This window comes from Equus przewalskii, chromosome 25 (assembly GCF_037783145.1).
Source record: "Equus przewalskii isolate Varuska chromosome 25, EquPr2, whole genome shotgun sequence".
NCBI lineage: Eukaryota > Metazoa > Chordata > Mammalia > Perissodactyla > Equidae > Equus > Equus przewalskii.
Window position 1 is genome coordinate 18312726 of NC_091855.1, and position 13336 is coordinate 18326061.

At 36.7% G+C, this 13336-nt stretch overlaps 1 protein-coding gene across 1 annotated transcript in view; it reads left to right on the plus strand.

The window, feature by feature from the left end:
* Window positions 1–13336, plus strand: part of RBM25 (RNA binding motif protein 25) — a 57740-nt gene that overhangs the window by 39373 nt on the left and 5031 nt on the right. The window contains exons 10-18 of the mRNA XM_070593743.1: window positions 925–1211; window positions 3420–3642; window positions 4029–4118; window positions 6303–6376; window positions 7657–7807; window positions 10015–10339; window positions 10715–10989; window positions 11325–11423; window positions 12777–12824. Coding sequence (XP_070449844.1) covers window positions 925–1211; window positions 3420–3642; window positions 4029–4118; window positions 6303–6376; window positions 7657–7807; window positions 10015–10339; window positions 10715–10989; window positions 11325–11423; window positions 12777–12824 — 1572 coding nt within the window. The remainder of the gene's footprint in view (window positions 1–924; window positions 1212–3419; window positions 3643–4028; window positions 4119–6302; window positions 6377–7656; window positions 7808–10014; window positions 10340–10714; window positions 10990–11324; window positions 11424–12776; window positions 12825–13336) is intronic.

Genomic DNA, 13336 nt, shown 5'->3' on the forward strand with positions numbered 1-13336 from the left:
CCGTGTGGTACACTGGTAATCTTGTCAGGGTACAAACTTGGTCTGACTTTGTTATTTGGTTTATTTGTGAACCATGTACTTGCTCTTCCTCCCAGAAACATAGCTTGTAGGCAAGGTTAATCCAGTGTTGGCGATCCATGTCCTAGCACAACATCTGTAAGTTAATACACAATCGTTCCTTCCAAGGATGGATTTATCACTGTTGATATATTTTTATTGTCTTATAGGAATAATGGGCATAAATATGTTGCTTTTAAAATTAAGTTAAATGAAAATATTACAGTTATGTACATTTTTGCTTGAAGTGAGTGATTTTCAAACTTTTTGTATTTGGTGGGCTGTCCATCTTGTAATGGTGGGAGTAAATGTTTCCATAGATAATAGGTCAGATCTTGGCTGAATTCAGCTTGTCTCTTGGAGGGTGGGCAAACCAGAGTGCAGAAGATTATTTAGTTGCATTACAGTGACTTGACTCTCCTCCCCCATATCCCCTTTAAAACCTTCAACTAGTAACCTTTAGATAATGGGAAGTCTGGGGTTATAATTAGTATCCAGTAGTCCTACTGATTTACAGAAATTCATAATGGGAAGAATTACATTTTAGCAAAGTGATTGTATTTCTAGAAATTATTATGAACCACCACATTCCTCATAATTATTTTAGTTACTGGCCAGCCACACTTGACATAGTCTCCCAGCATCCAAGATTGGAGATTCCTGGTCTGTGTAGAGTATATGATTTTGCACGAAATCTGTCTAGTCTTGTAATTTCTTCAGTTTAATTTGTCAAGTAAAACCACAAGTATTTAATATTAAAGTACCAGTGGTTTGGTTTTTTGTTCCCAATGTTGGGCATTGCGCCGGGAAAAATTTGAATACTAGAGCTACAGAATTAACTCTAAAAGTACTTTTATTGGTTTCTAGAAACTGGAAGAAGAGAAAGGCAAAAAGGAAAAAGAAAGACAGGAAATTGAGAAAGAACGGAGAGAAAGAGAGAGGGAGCGTGAAAGGGAACGAGAAAGGCGAGAACGGGAACGAGAAAGGGAAAGAGAACGTGAACGAGAAAAGGAGAAGGAACGGGAGCGGGAACGAGAACGGGATAGGGATCGTGACCGGACGAAAGAGAGAGATCGAGACCGGGATCGAGAGAGAGATCGGGACCGCGATCGAGAAAGGAGCTCAGATCGGAATAAGGATCGAAGTCGATCAAGGTAAGGCTTTGTAGAAGTTACTGGTTTCCCGATAGCTTTAGTAGAACTGCAGGTTGGTACTCTCTAGGACCTCTTACATCTATGTGATGAGAGGACTTCCTTAGAACAGAGCATGCCTGGCTTGCTATCTCACACACATGTAAAAACATTGGTTAAAGTAACAATTTTCAATGTTAGTGTTAGTTTCTGTGTGAAGCTGGTTTTTACACAGACCCAGAACACACCAACTGTCCACCCAGTATTCCAGGCTGACGTGATTCCTTTGTCTCCCTGGTTCAGTGGGCACTTTTTGTAGTCATGTTTCATTGAGGTCCCATGTACTGGGAAATCAGCTTTTAGCACCACTGCTTTGAGCCCCTGGTCTCTTCATTTGGTCCTGTGGCCCACTGGATGTCCACAACTCTCCTCCTAGGCTCTAAATTTACTCTCTTTATTTATGGCTCCTAGTAAATTCACCTTGTTTTTGTTTTATTTTAAAATTTTTCTTAATTATATTGAATTCATTTGATGAATTGTCTCAAATTCCTTAGGAATGAGGTGGAGCAGAAATGAACAAAAAGAAGGAAATGGAGAAGGGACAGAGTAGAAGGAGGGAAAAGAGGAAACCTCTCCTTTTCTTTTTCAAGCTAGTTTTCAATGTACATTTTCTGTATTGCAGATTTTCTACCTGATTGTAGCTGAAGGGGAGGTCTGCTTTAGGTCAGTCCACCAATTGTTGGAACTGGAAGTTCAGTGCTCTTAATCTTTAGTGGGCATTAAAATTCTTCCCTTCCTTCCTCCCCTGGAATAATGATTATCCTCTTGAATAATCATTATTGAGAATTTGACATGTATAAAACCAGTGTTTTTATGCTTTTACTACAGATATGAATCCATAAACAATATATTCTTTCAAATGTGTATACATATATGTGTTTAATTAGATTCATGGCATCATACTCTATATATTCTGCAGTCTCATTTTATCACTCTGAATTAAATATTTGAGAACGTCTCATTGTTGATATGTAGGGTTTTTTTTTCCCCTTAAAGATTGGCACCTGAGCTAACAACTGTTGCCAATCTTCTTTTTTTTTTTCCCTCCTTCCTCCCAAAGCCCCCCAGTACATAGTTGTATATATTGTAGTTGTGAGTGCCTCTGGTTGTGCTATGTGGGACACCGCCTCAGCGTGGCTCGATGAGTGGTGCCATGTCTGTGCCCAGGATCCAAACCGAACCCGGGCTGCTGAAGTGGAGCGTGTGAACTTAACCACTCAGCCATGGGCCTGGCCCCTAGTATTTTGGGTTTTTTTTCTTTTCTGAGGAAGTTTTGCCCTGAGCCAACATCTGTTGCCAATCTTCCTCCTTTTTTTTTGGCTTGAGAAAGATTAGCCCTGAGCTAACAACTGTGCCAGTCTTCCTCTATTTCATATGTGGGTTGCCGCCACAGCATGGCTGACAAGTGGTATAGTTCCGTGCCTGGCATCTGGACCTGTGAAGCTGGGCCACTGAAACAGAATATGCCAAACTTAACCACTAGGCTGTGGGGCTGGCCCCTGATATATAGTTCTAATTTATTCGTGCATCATGCCAAAATGCTCTTTTTCCACACCTGTGCCAACAACACGTTTATTCCTTGATCACTAATGAAGTAGATTATCTTTTAACGTGTTCATTAGCCCTTTATATTTCTTCTTAAAATTTTTAAAAATTTTTATTTATTTTTGTGAGGGAGATTGGCCCTGAGCTGACATCTGTTACCAACCTTCTTTTTGCTTGAGGAAGATTGTCCCTAAGCTAACATCTGTGCGAGTCTTTCTCTGTTTTATATGTGGGAGTCTGTCACAGCATGGCTTGACAACGGTGTGTAGGTCCATGTCCAGCATCCAAACCTGCGAACCCCAGGCCACCAAAGCAGAATGTGAGAACTTAAGCACTATGCCACTGGGCTGACCCCTGTATTTCTTATATCCAAGCTTTTTTGTTTTCTGAGATACCTATAAGGATTAACTTTTAATTTAGAATAGAATTCAGATTTTGAGGCTAGGTTTATGGTCTGTTTCTTATATGAACTTAGAGGAGTTTACAGTTGTGCAGAAATCAAACGCTAAATTCTGGCTTGTGAGTTTGTATATGGTTTCATAATATATGTTGTCTTCCTTTCCCTTGGTTTTTAAAAGAAAACAGGAAGAAGACTGACTGGTGTTTTTTAATTTTTTGTTTACGTAGAGAAAAGAGCAGAGATCGTGAAAGGGAACGGGAGCGAGAAAGAGAGAGAGAGAGAGAACGGGAACGAGAAAGAGAACGGGAGCGAGAGAGAGAGCGAGAAAGGGAACGGGAGCGTGAGAGAGAGAAAGACAAGAAGCGAGACAGAGAAGAGGATGAAGAAGATGCATATGAACGAAGAAAACTTGAAAGAAAACTCCGGGAAAAAGAAGCTGCTTATCAGGAGGTAAATTAAGGAAATGCTTTTATTCTTTTCTTTTTAAAGATTGGTGCCTGAGCTAACATCGGTTGCCAATTTTTTTTTTCTTTTCTTTTTCTTCTTCTTCCAAAGCCCCCCAGTACATAGTTGTATATTCTAGTTGTAGGTCCTTGTAGTTGTGCCGTGTGGCACGCTGCCTCAGCATGGCCTGATGAGTGGTGCTAGGTCTGCGCCCAGGATCTGAACCGGTGAAACCCTGGGCCGTGGAAACAGAGCCCAAGAACTTAACTACTCAGCCACTAGGGCCAATCCCGGAAATGCTTTTATTCTTAAAGCTTGGTGCTTAGTAGGTTAATCAAAAATTTTAGAATCCTTTGTGTACATTTTGAAAGCTTTGACAATTTTCTTTTTAGCGCCTTAAGAATTGGGAAATCAGAGAACGGAAGAAAACTCGGGAGTATGAGAAAGAGGCTGAAAGAGAAGAAGAAAGAAGAAGAGAAATGGTAATATTCTAGGTCAAAAATAAGTGATTTTTTCAGATGAAAATCAGATCAAATCTTAACTTTTAACTAGAAGTAATTTTATAATTAAAATGTACAAGCTCCCTATATAATATAATTTTTATATATGTCAAGTAACCTTGAGACAATTTTAGTACACCAGAATCTTTCTTCCTCCTATTTGTCACATTTTTGCTACCTATAAACAAAATTATCTTTTAGCGTACTGTCAAAGTACATAAATGAAAATTTATAGAACATTCTTTAAGATTCTGCAACATTTTTGAATTTGAGTAGGCTTTGATATTGTTCTATATTGGTGTAGTACATGTGGATGAAGGAAATAGTGTCATGAGAAGACCTGTTTTTATAAATCCAAATGATTGTCTTCTGTATATAACATTTATGAGTTATAGTTTTCCCTTATGTTACTATATTATCCTTTCTTTGAACTACATGATAATCATAAAAAATGAATCTTGTTGTTTGCATTTACACTGACTGATAAACGTAAGTAAAGCAATTGGCATAGGTTGTTACTAAGTAAAATGACAAGAAGATTATTTTATCATAGTATTTGCTTCAGTAGTATGTTCCATGTGTTCTGTCTTTGCCAGAATTTCATGAAAGTTTCTTTATCTCCAGTTTGGAGATTATTCTTCCAAAAACTTCACTGAAGTTAGGAATCTTCTTCAAATAGCTTTTGAACATGAGACATAGAGGGAATTTTTGTAAGTAACCAAAAGGGTGCATGCAGCAACTAGATAGACAGTATGGGTTTTCCAGATAGTAGCTCCTCTAACATCATAGAATTATTTACAGTAATTTTAATTTCCATGGATTGTAGCTCCCATTCTAGAATTTCTTTCATTTGTAGGTTAGAAAATAGTAAGAGACATAGTTATTTGAAGAAATGTTTGCCATCAACAACATTGTGGAATCAATTTGAAGTGATTTTGCTTCTTACAAGCAAATCTGAAACCTGTCTTTCTAGAGAAAAATTTCCTATTAGTTATATTTTTATTTGGGAACTTTTAAAAAATCTGATTACAAAAGCAGTTACTTGCTCATTATGAAAATGTTCAAGTAACAGAAGTATGTGATGTAAAAAGTGAAAGTTTCTACTCCTCAAGAGTAGTAACTTACGTTTATATTTTAGTATATACCTTTTGGGCCTTCCTCTGTTTTGTTTAGATTTTGTAAGTATTGTCATTGCTACCTGACGGCTTTCATTCGTTTGGCAGATTTTGAGTATATATTGTGTACCAGCCTTGTGCTAGGTACTGGGCATAGAAGAGTAACTACTAATGCTTCTAACTTTGAAACAAATGCGTAGTATTGTCAGAGAGATAAGGTCGTTACTGTAGCGCATGTGTGAGTATTTAACGTATGATAAAGATGTGTTCACAGTATTTTGGGAGTACAGAAAAGAACCACTAATTCTGCCTAGGGTGAGGAGTTGGCCATGGATAGATGGTTAGATCGGGGAAGTCTTTACAGAGAGGTAGCATTTGAACTAGATGAAATGTGTTAAAATTTTACTGTAGTCAGAAACCTACCATTATCTGCTTTGTATATAGATATAATAGTTGTTGATATAATGGATATAGATTTACATTATAAATATGTATTTAGTTATATAGTATGCATACAATCATTAGATATAACTGCTGTTAAATATAATAGTTGTTCTATTTGAAATTCTAAAAATAGGAGTAAGAGATTTCATGTATTTTCATGCTTTGTGTACTCAAAGTTAGGTAGGCATTACCTGTAGATTAATGCATGAATGTGATTTAAATTTGTAATTCTGCAGTTCATAAAAACCACTTCTTATGGCTTTGTCTACCTACAAATGAAATATAAAATATTTTTGTCCAGTTAACAGATTCAATGAGATCACATTCAGTTTTGTTTCTTGGTGGGCTCAGGTCTCATTAGAAAATAGTTACTGTACTTTGAAGATTATATTCAGAGAGGAAATTTATTGTAATACACTATGTGTAGTTTTCATTTCATCAATAAAAGATAAAAAATCTAATATTATTTAATATATGAAGTATATGAAAATATATTATAAAGTTCAAGCAGTATGATAAGAAAACTCTGTTCCCAAGAAAAGAGAAGGAGGTAATCTAAAGGACTTTTATGTTATTTTTGCACACTTTCTCATTCATTTCTTAAAAGGCAAAAGAAGCTAAACGACTGAAAGAATTCTTAGAAGATTATGATGATGATAGAGATGATCCCAAATATTACAGGTAAAGAAGCCTTGCTTTATGAACTCATGCTTTCAGCTTTTTCTTCGCTGTATTTCCCCTTATCTACCAGAGAGTGCAAATTCACTCAGTGGAGTAAGAGAGAAAGAAATCTTCACCTTCCATCTTATAATCACCCTCATAATTGCTGTGTTGTTTTCAGGGTGGGAGGGAGATGAGAGAAGAGTTGTTGGAAAAGGATCAATAATTCGGTGTATCTTTTTGGGGGGAAAGTCCACAATAGTATAACAAATTAATTTTTTTTCGTATGTTTTAAAGAGGTCCAGTTTTTAGAGCAAGTTTTAACTAATCTTTATAATGGTGATCTAGAAATTTTTCTCTTCAAGGATTTTCAATTGTTACATAGCAATCTGAATACCTTCCACCCCCAGCCCCCTCCCTCACCCAACTGATATATTATTGTGAAGTGAGAATTAAAGCCTATCTTCTCTCTTTTCTTCGTTCCTGTGTGGCATTTCCTTCTAGCTCTTATGGCACTATGGTAAAATTGTTTGTTTTATTCTCCCTCCACTCCAAACTGTAATTTCCCTGAGGATATGGACAGTATTTTGATTTTTTTAATCTCTGATGTGCTTGACATGATCCAGGCATGTAGTTAAGGCATTTAATATATAATTAAATTTGATACACTGTAGCCAAAGTAATTAAAACATTGGAATTAGCAGCTTAAATTGGAAGAATGCCAAGAATTTGACTTTGTAGGAAATTTTAAAAATCAATAAAATTATTGATTCATAAAATAGCTGTACATAATTTCAACATTCTGAGATATAATAAACTACTAGATGGAACCTCTGCTTTCTGTTGATTCTGTACAACTTCTTTCTCGGATTTTTTTCCACAAGGGGAAGAATTGATTTAAATTTAAAATACAGAACTATTCTTAGTAGTATTACTACTCTTTTTATTAATTTTCCACAACTTTGGCATCCGAGGAAACACAAATTATGTGTTGAGATTTCTCTGTGGAATAGGCACAAAATGAGAGCTCCACCCCCCCAAAGCTACTTTTCTACTTGTTTTAGACACTTATTTAGAATGACTTAAGAATGAGGCATGGTGATAAATGACAAGACAATGCTTACTAGACATTAACATGTAGAGAGCACGCTGTCTTGGGTGTTGCACAGATAACAAGATTAAGACAGTCTTCAGTCTCTTAGCATGCAGCTTTTAGTATTGAAAGAAAGAGCTTTTGGAGACATGTAATAATGATGATGCTCTGACTGTTAAATAAGGCCTATTATGATTTACTTTTGCAGAGGAAGTGCTCTTCAGAAGAGGTTGCGTGATAGAGAAAAGGAAATGGAAGCAGATGAACGGGATAGGAAAAGAGAGAAGGAAGAGCTAGAGGAGATCAGGCAGCGCCTTCTGGCAGAAGGGCACCCGGATCCAGATGCAGAACTCCAGAGGGTGAGATATTCCAACATCCTGAACAACATTCTTTTAAGATTATCCTGTCATCTTAAGCCAGCTGTGATAGAATTTAGTTTATAAGGGAAATGCACTTTATGCTCCATGCATCTTGCAAGTTTTTTTGAGAATATTAGGACTTTGTTACACAAATCATGAGTATTAGTTGATTTACAACTGTAATTATTTTAAACATCTTCCAGGTGTCTTATTCCTTTGTTTTTGTGAAATATTAAGTTAAATGAATGTCTTTTTTTTTTGCTGAGGAAGATTTGCTCTGAGCTAACATGTATCACCAGTCTTCCTCTATTTTGTGTGTGGGCCACTGCCACGTGGCCACTGACGAGTAGTGTAGGTCTGCACCTGGGAAGTGAACCTGGGCCACTGAAGCAGAGTGCACTGAACTTAACCACTAGGCCACTGGGGCTGGCCCTAAATGAATGTCTTTTAATGAAACTTTGCTAGAAACCTGTCATACTCTGACACTTAATAACTTTTGTGGTTAGAGTTCCTTCTCTCACTGCCACCCTAAATATTTTGTTTCCAAAATAAATTAAAGCTGTTTTCATGAACAGCTTGTCATTTAAAATAGGAAAAGACTGTGTCATAGCACATGGCATACTCCATTCTTCCTTTTAAAAATAGTGTCATTTTAGGAAAATTTTTAGTTCTTAATATATTGTAAATCTAATAATTTATAAATGTCAACTTTTTAAACTCTCTTATATGCTGTTTAATCGAAACCATGTCTCCTTACATGTCCCTTTTATTTTTCAAAATGAAATAGTGGGATTTTTTTTCTCTTGATAAAGGTGGGTATTTACATGAGTAAATAGAAAGTTCAGGCAACATAGAACACAATAATGAAGAAATTAAAAACCATCTGATTTCTTATCAGCCAGTTATAATCATTAATAAATGTGTGGCTATTTTTTTAATGTCATCACACAGGTATACATATACCCCCCTTGAACAGAAGTTTTATAAATGGAATTACAATTTACATGCTGTTTCTCATGTGCTTTTAAACCGAGTATAGTCTTCCACCCAGAATTTTACTAGTTTATGGCCCTCACATCTTTTTTCATACCTTCACTATTGTGGCAAATTGTCAGTCTTTTAAATCCTTACCATTGTAACATATAGGTTGGGGATATTTTTATTTTTTAATTCTCTGACCAGCAGTGGGTTTGAATGTCTTATGGATTGTTTAATGGTCATTGTACTTCCTTTGAATTGATAATTAGAAGGTGTTATGTCATGCATAGATGTTGAGTTTTTATGTAGTTCAGGAGACATATTTCTGTTTTTGTTTCATGCTCGGAAAAATTATTGATCTATTCTTCGAAGTTTTTATAATGCTCTTGTGATGATTATTTTATTTTTTCATTTTCTGTCATGATTTCAGGAGGAGTATTCATTTTAGTATAGGCCTTTGGCTCCAGAATTTCCCCTTTCCGCTCGCCCGTTTCTTCCTTTCCCTAATGAATGCGAAAGTGACTTCCACCCTCAGCCATTAACCTAGGAAGAAGAAATGATGTATGAACATGCTGAGGATTTGCGCTGACTCTTAATATATTGTCTGTACTGTTCTAAAATAAAGCTTCTGGTGCTAAATTTTTTAATAAAAATATAAAAACATGCTTTTTCAATTTGAATTAACTATTATGTATTTATCTTTGTTATCACTTATAGAGTTTATACAAGCCACTAAAGAATGGTAGTATATGTAAAATATTAAAACATTTTGCAGAGTACCTAATATACTCTACAGATTTACTTAGCTGTCTGATTATAGAAGCAGGCAGTGTTTTGTTACTGTTTTTTTTTTTTTTTAAAGATTGGCACCTGAGCTAACATCTCTTGCCAGTCTTCTGTTTTTTCTTCTTCTTCTCCCCAAAGCCCCCCAGTGCATATATATTCTACTTGTAAGTCCTTCTGGTTGTGCCCTGTGGGACACCAGCTCAGGATGGCCTGATGAGTGGTGCTAGGTCTGTGCCCAGGAGCCGAACCGGTGAAACCCTGGGCTGCTGAAGCAGAGCACGCTAACTTAACCACTCAGCCACAGGGCCGGCCCCAGTGTTTTGTTATTCTTAATGAAAAAGAAAAATAGAGATTTTATGAAAGATAAAGTAAAACATAAAGCTGGGTGAGTTGAGTATGGTTTTGATCTGTTTGAGTTAATGAGATCATCTTTTGGTTTTTAGATGGAACAAGAGGCTGAGAGGCGCAGACAACCACAAATAAAGCAAGAACCAGAATCAGAGGAAGAGGAAGAAGAAAAGCAAGAAAAGGAAGAAAAACGAGAGGAACCCATGGAAGAGGAGGAAGAGCCAGAGCAAAAGCCCTGCCTCAAACCAACTCTGAGGCCCATCAGTTCTGCCCCATCTGTTTCCTCTGCCAGTGGCAATGCAACCCCCAACACTCCTGGGGATGAGTCTCCCTGTGGTATTATTATTCCTCATGAAAATTCACCAGATCAACAACAACCTGAAGAGCATAGGCCAAAAATAGGACTAAGTCTTAAACTGGGTATGTTAGCATTTCCTTCCGTCCTTTTTACCTTTATTCCCAACCCGTTGCAAATACTTAAATTTTGCCTTAAGGAAAAGATAAATATGTGCTGCTTGGTAGGTAGATAGAAAAATATTTAAAAATGCTTTCTAGCTCACGATTGTTTTGATAGTTCTACTAGTGCTCCTATATTTGCAGCTTCCTCGAGTTCTGAGAAGAAGTGAAAAGTTAAGTTTTCTAGCACTTGTGAGTAGTGAGTTATTTTTTTTACAGTTGGGATCTTTGTCTGAGATTTCTGGAAGTATATTTTGCACTGCTTTTGAGGGATGGAGGGTTGCAAAATGTAACATTTGAAAATTAAGTTATCATGCTAATACAGTGTTTTTACTATAGGTGCTTCCAATAGTCCTGGTCAACCTAATTCTGTGAAGAGAAAGAAGCTCCCTGTAGATAGTGTCTTTAACAAATTTGAGGATGAAGACAGTGATGACGTACCCCGAAAAAGGAAACTGGTTCCCCTGGATTATGGTGAAGATGATAAAAATGCTCCCAAAGGCACTGTAAACACTGAAGAAAAGCGCAAACACATTAAGAGTCTCATCGAGAAAATCCCTACAGCCAAACCTGAGCTCTTTGCCTATCCTCTGGATTGGTCTATTGTGGATTCTGTGAGTAGCAAATTGTATTTCATCATTTTATTGGAAGTTGTTTTGAATATAGCATACAAAACTCAGTTGACTCTGTTAATGACAAGTAGGGATGATAATGTGGCTTCAATCTTGCATGGCCAAGGAATTTAGTAGATTATTGGGGGAATTCTTGGTGGTACTCAAAATCTTCATAAGTTAAAAGCAAATAATTGTATCTTCATACGTATCTGTCTTAGTTTAACTTGTGAATGATCATACTACATTTTAGTCTTAAGAAAAATCACGAGGTTATAGACTTTTTACTAAATGTAGTAAAAGGCTCTTTAATTTAGTAATCATGCTTTATTTTGCAGATATTGATGGAGCGACGAATTAGACCGTGGATTAATAAGAAAATCATAGAATACATAGGTGAAGAAGAAGCTACATTAGTTGATTTTGTTTGTTCTAAGGTTAGTCTTTTACTCCCTCCACCTCCAACATTGGTTTTATACTTTAAATTATTAGACATTTTCCAAAATTAAAAATCTTTCACAGTCAAGTCCATAATAGTTTAGTTTCTTTCTTTTTTTTTTTGAAGATTGGCACCTGAGCTAACAACTGGTGCCAATCTTTCTTTTTTTTTTTTTTTTGCTTTTTCTCCCCAAATCCCCCCAGTACATAGTTGTGTATTCTAGTTGTAGGGCCTTCCCATTGCAGCATGTGGGACGTCGCCTCAACGTGGCCTGATGAGCCGCGCCATGTCTGTGTCCAGGATCCTAACCGGCGAAACCCTGGGCCACCGAAGTGGAGCATGGGAACTTAACCACTCGGCCAAGGGGCCAGATAGTTTAGTTTCAAGTAACAAATTCATGGCTACTTGAGTACCCCTCCTCTCTTTTTCAAACCCCCGTGCCACAATGCTTTCATTTCAGGGCGTCATGGAAAACAGAATTGCTGGCTCCTGCCAAATTTTGCCTTCTCCCTGCCCCTGAGAATGCCTTGCTACCCTCTTCTTGTCTTAATGGTTAGAATACTGCTGAAGGACAGTTAAGGAAGCTTTGTGGAGACAGCCAAAGCTTGTCTCATTGATTCTTTTGTCAGTCATGCATCCTTTAGAAGAGGAGCAAAATGGTTCCCTTCGTAGCATAATAATAGTCAGTGTTTGTTGATTAACTGCTGGAATTTGTTCTTGGGGTGACTGTGTTAAGCGTTTTATAGGACTTTATCTTCTTTAAACCTCCAACAACCTTAGGAAGTGTGAGGTAACTAATATTGTCCCCATCTTATCATGAGGAAATTGAGGCTTAGGGAGAGATTTTTGTCTTGACCATGGTTACATAATGAGTAGCAGAGCCAAGCCAGTAAAACTCATGCTCTTAACCATCAACAGATACCACATCCTTCCATTGACTCCTGAAAGAAGTCCTATCTTTAATGAGACAGTTTGTATAGTGGAAGCACCATATTTCTGTAAAGGAATAACTAATTGCATTTTAAGGAAATGCCTTTTTTCTACCAGTACTACTCTTTTTAATGTTAGAAGTAGGAAATTTAGGTTGCCTTTCCACTTGTAATTATTGTAGCATTGAAAATTGTCAGTCAGTCTAGATTTGAATTGTAAGAGATACTATAGTGATTAAGATCCCAAGTTATGGTGTCACACTTACATTGAAGAGAGTGAGATTCTGGGAATTAAGAAATTTAAAGAAAGGTTCTTCAGCCACAAGAAATTCCCATACTAGTTTGAGGGTACCTTAAAATTTCCTGACTGTATTGCTAATTTTTTGTTTATTTTCAAAATGATAATTATTTTTTTCTTTTAGGTTATGGCTCATAGTTCACCTCAGAGCATTTTAGATGATGTTGCCATGGTAAGTTAGAAATTCATTCTATTATTATTTTAATATCTATGTGAACAAACTATCTTCTGATTTTGATGGTTTTTCTACCTCTCTTGGTTCCAGAATCTTTCTTTTTATAGGCTTGAATTAAAATTTGAATGTGCATTAAAAGAGGTTAAAAGCCCCCACAGCAGGGTATCGTTAAACAACACTAAGAGTTTTCTTTTTCACCTGTCTCTCCCCCTCCCCTACCTTTGGTGCTTGTATGTATAAATATAAATCCTGGATCTATTCATATATTTAGAAGACATTGATTAAGTGCTTACTGGGTAGAGCAGTGTGCTATAAGCATAAAAAGCTGGAACATCTGCCCTTAAAGAACTAGTAGGGAGACAGGTGTACCAATATTGATACTGTAATATACTTGCTATAATGGGGATAAATAAAAAAGATAATGGGAGCAGAGGAGATAGAGCATCTGGTGGTGTGGAGGGCAGTTACGGAGAAGCATCACAGGAATTACCATCTAAACTGAGACTTGA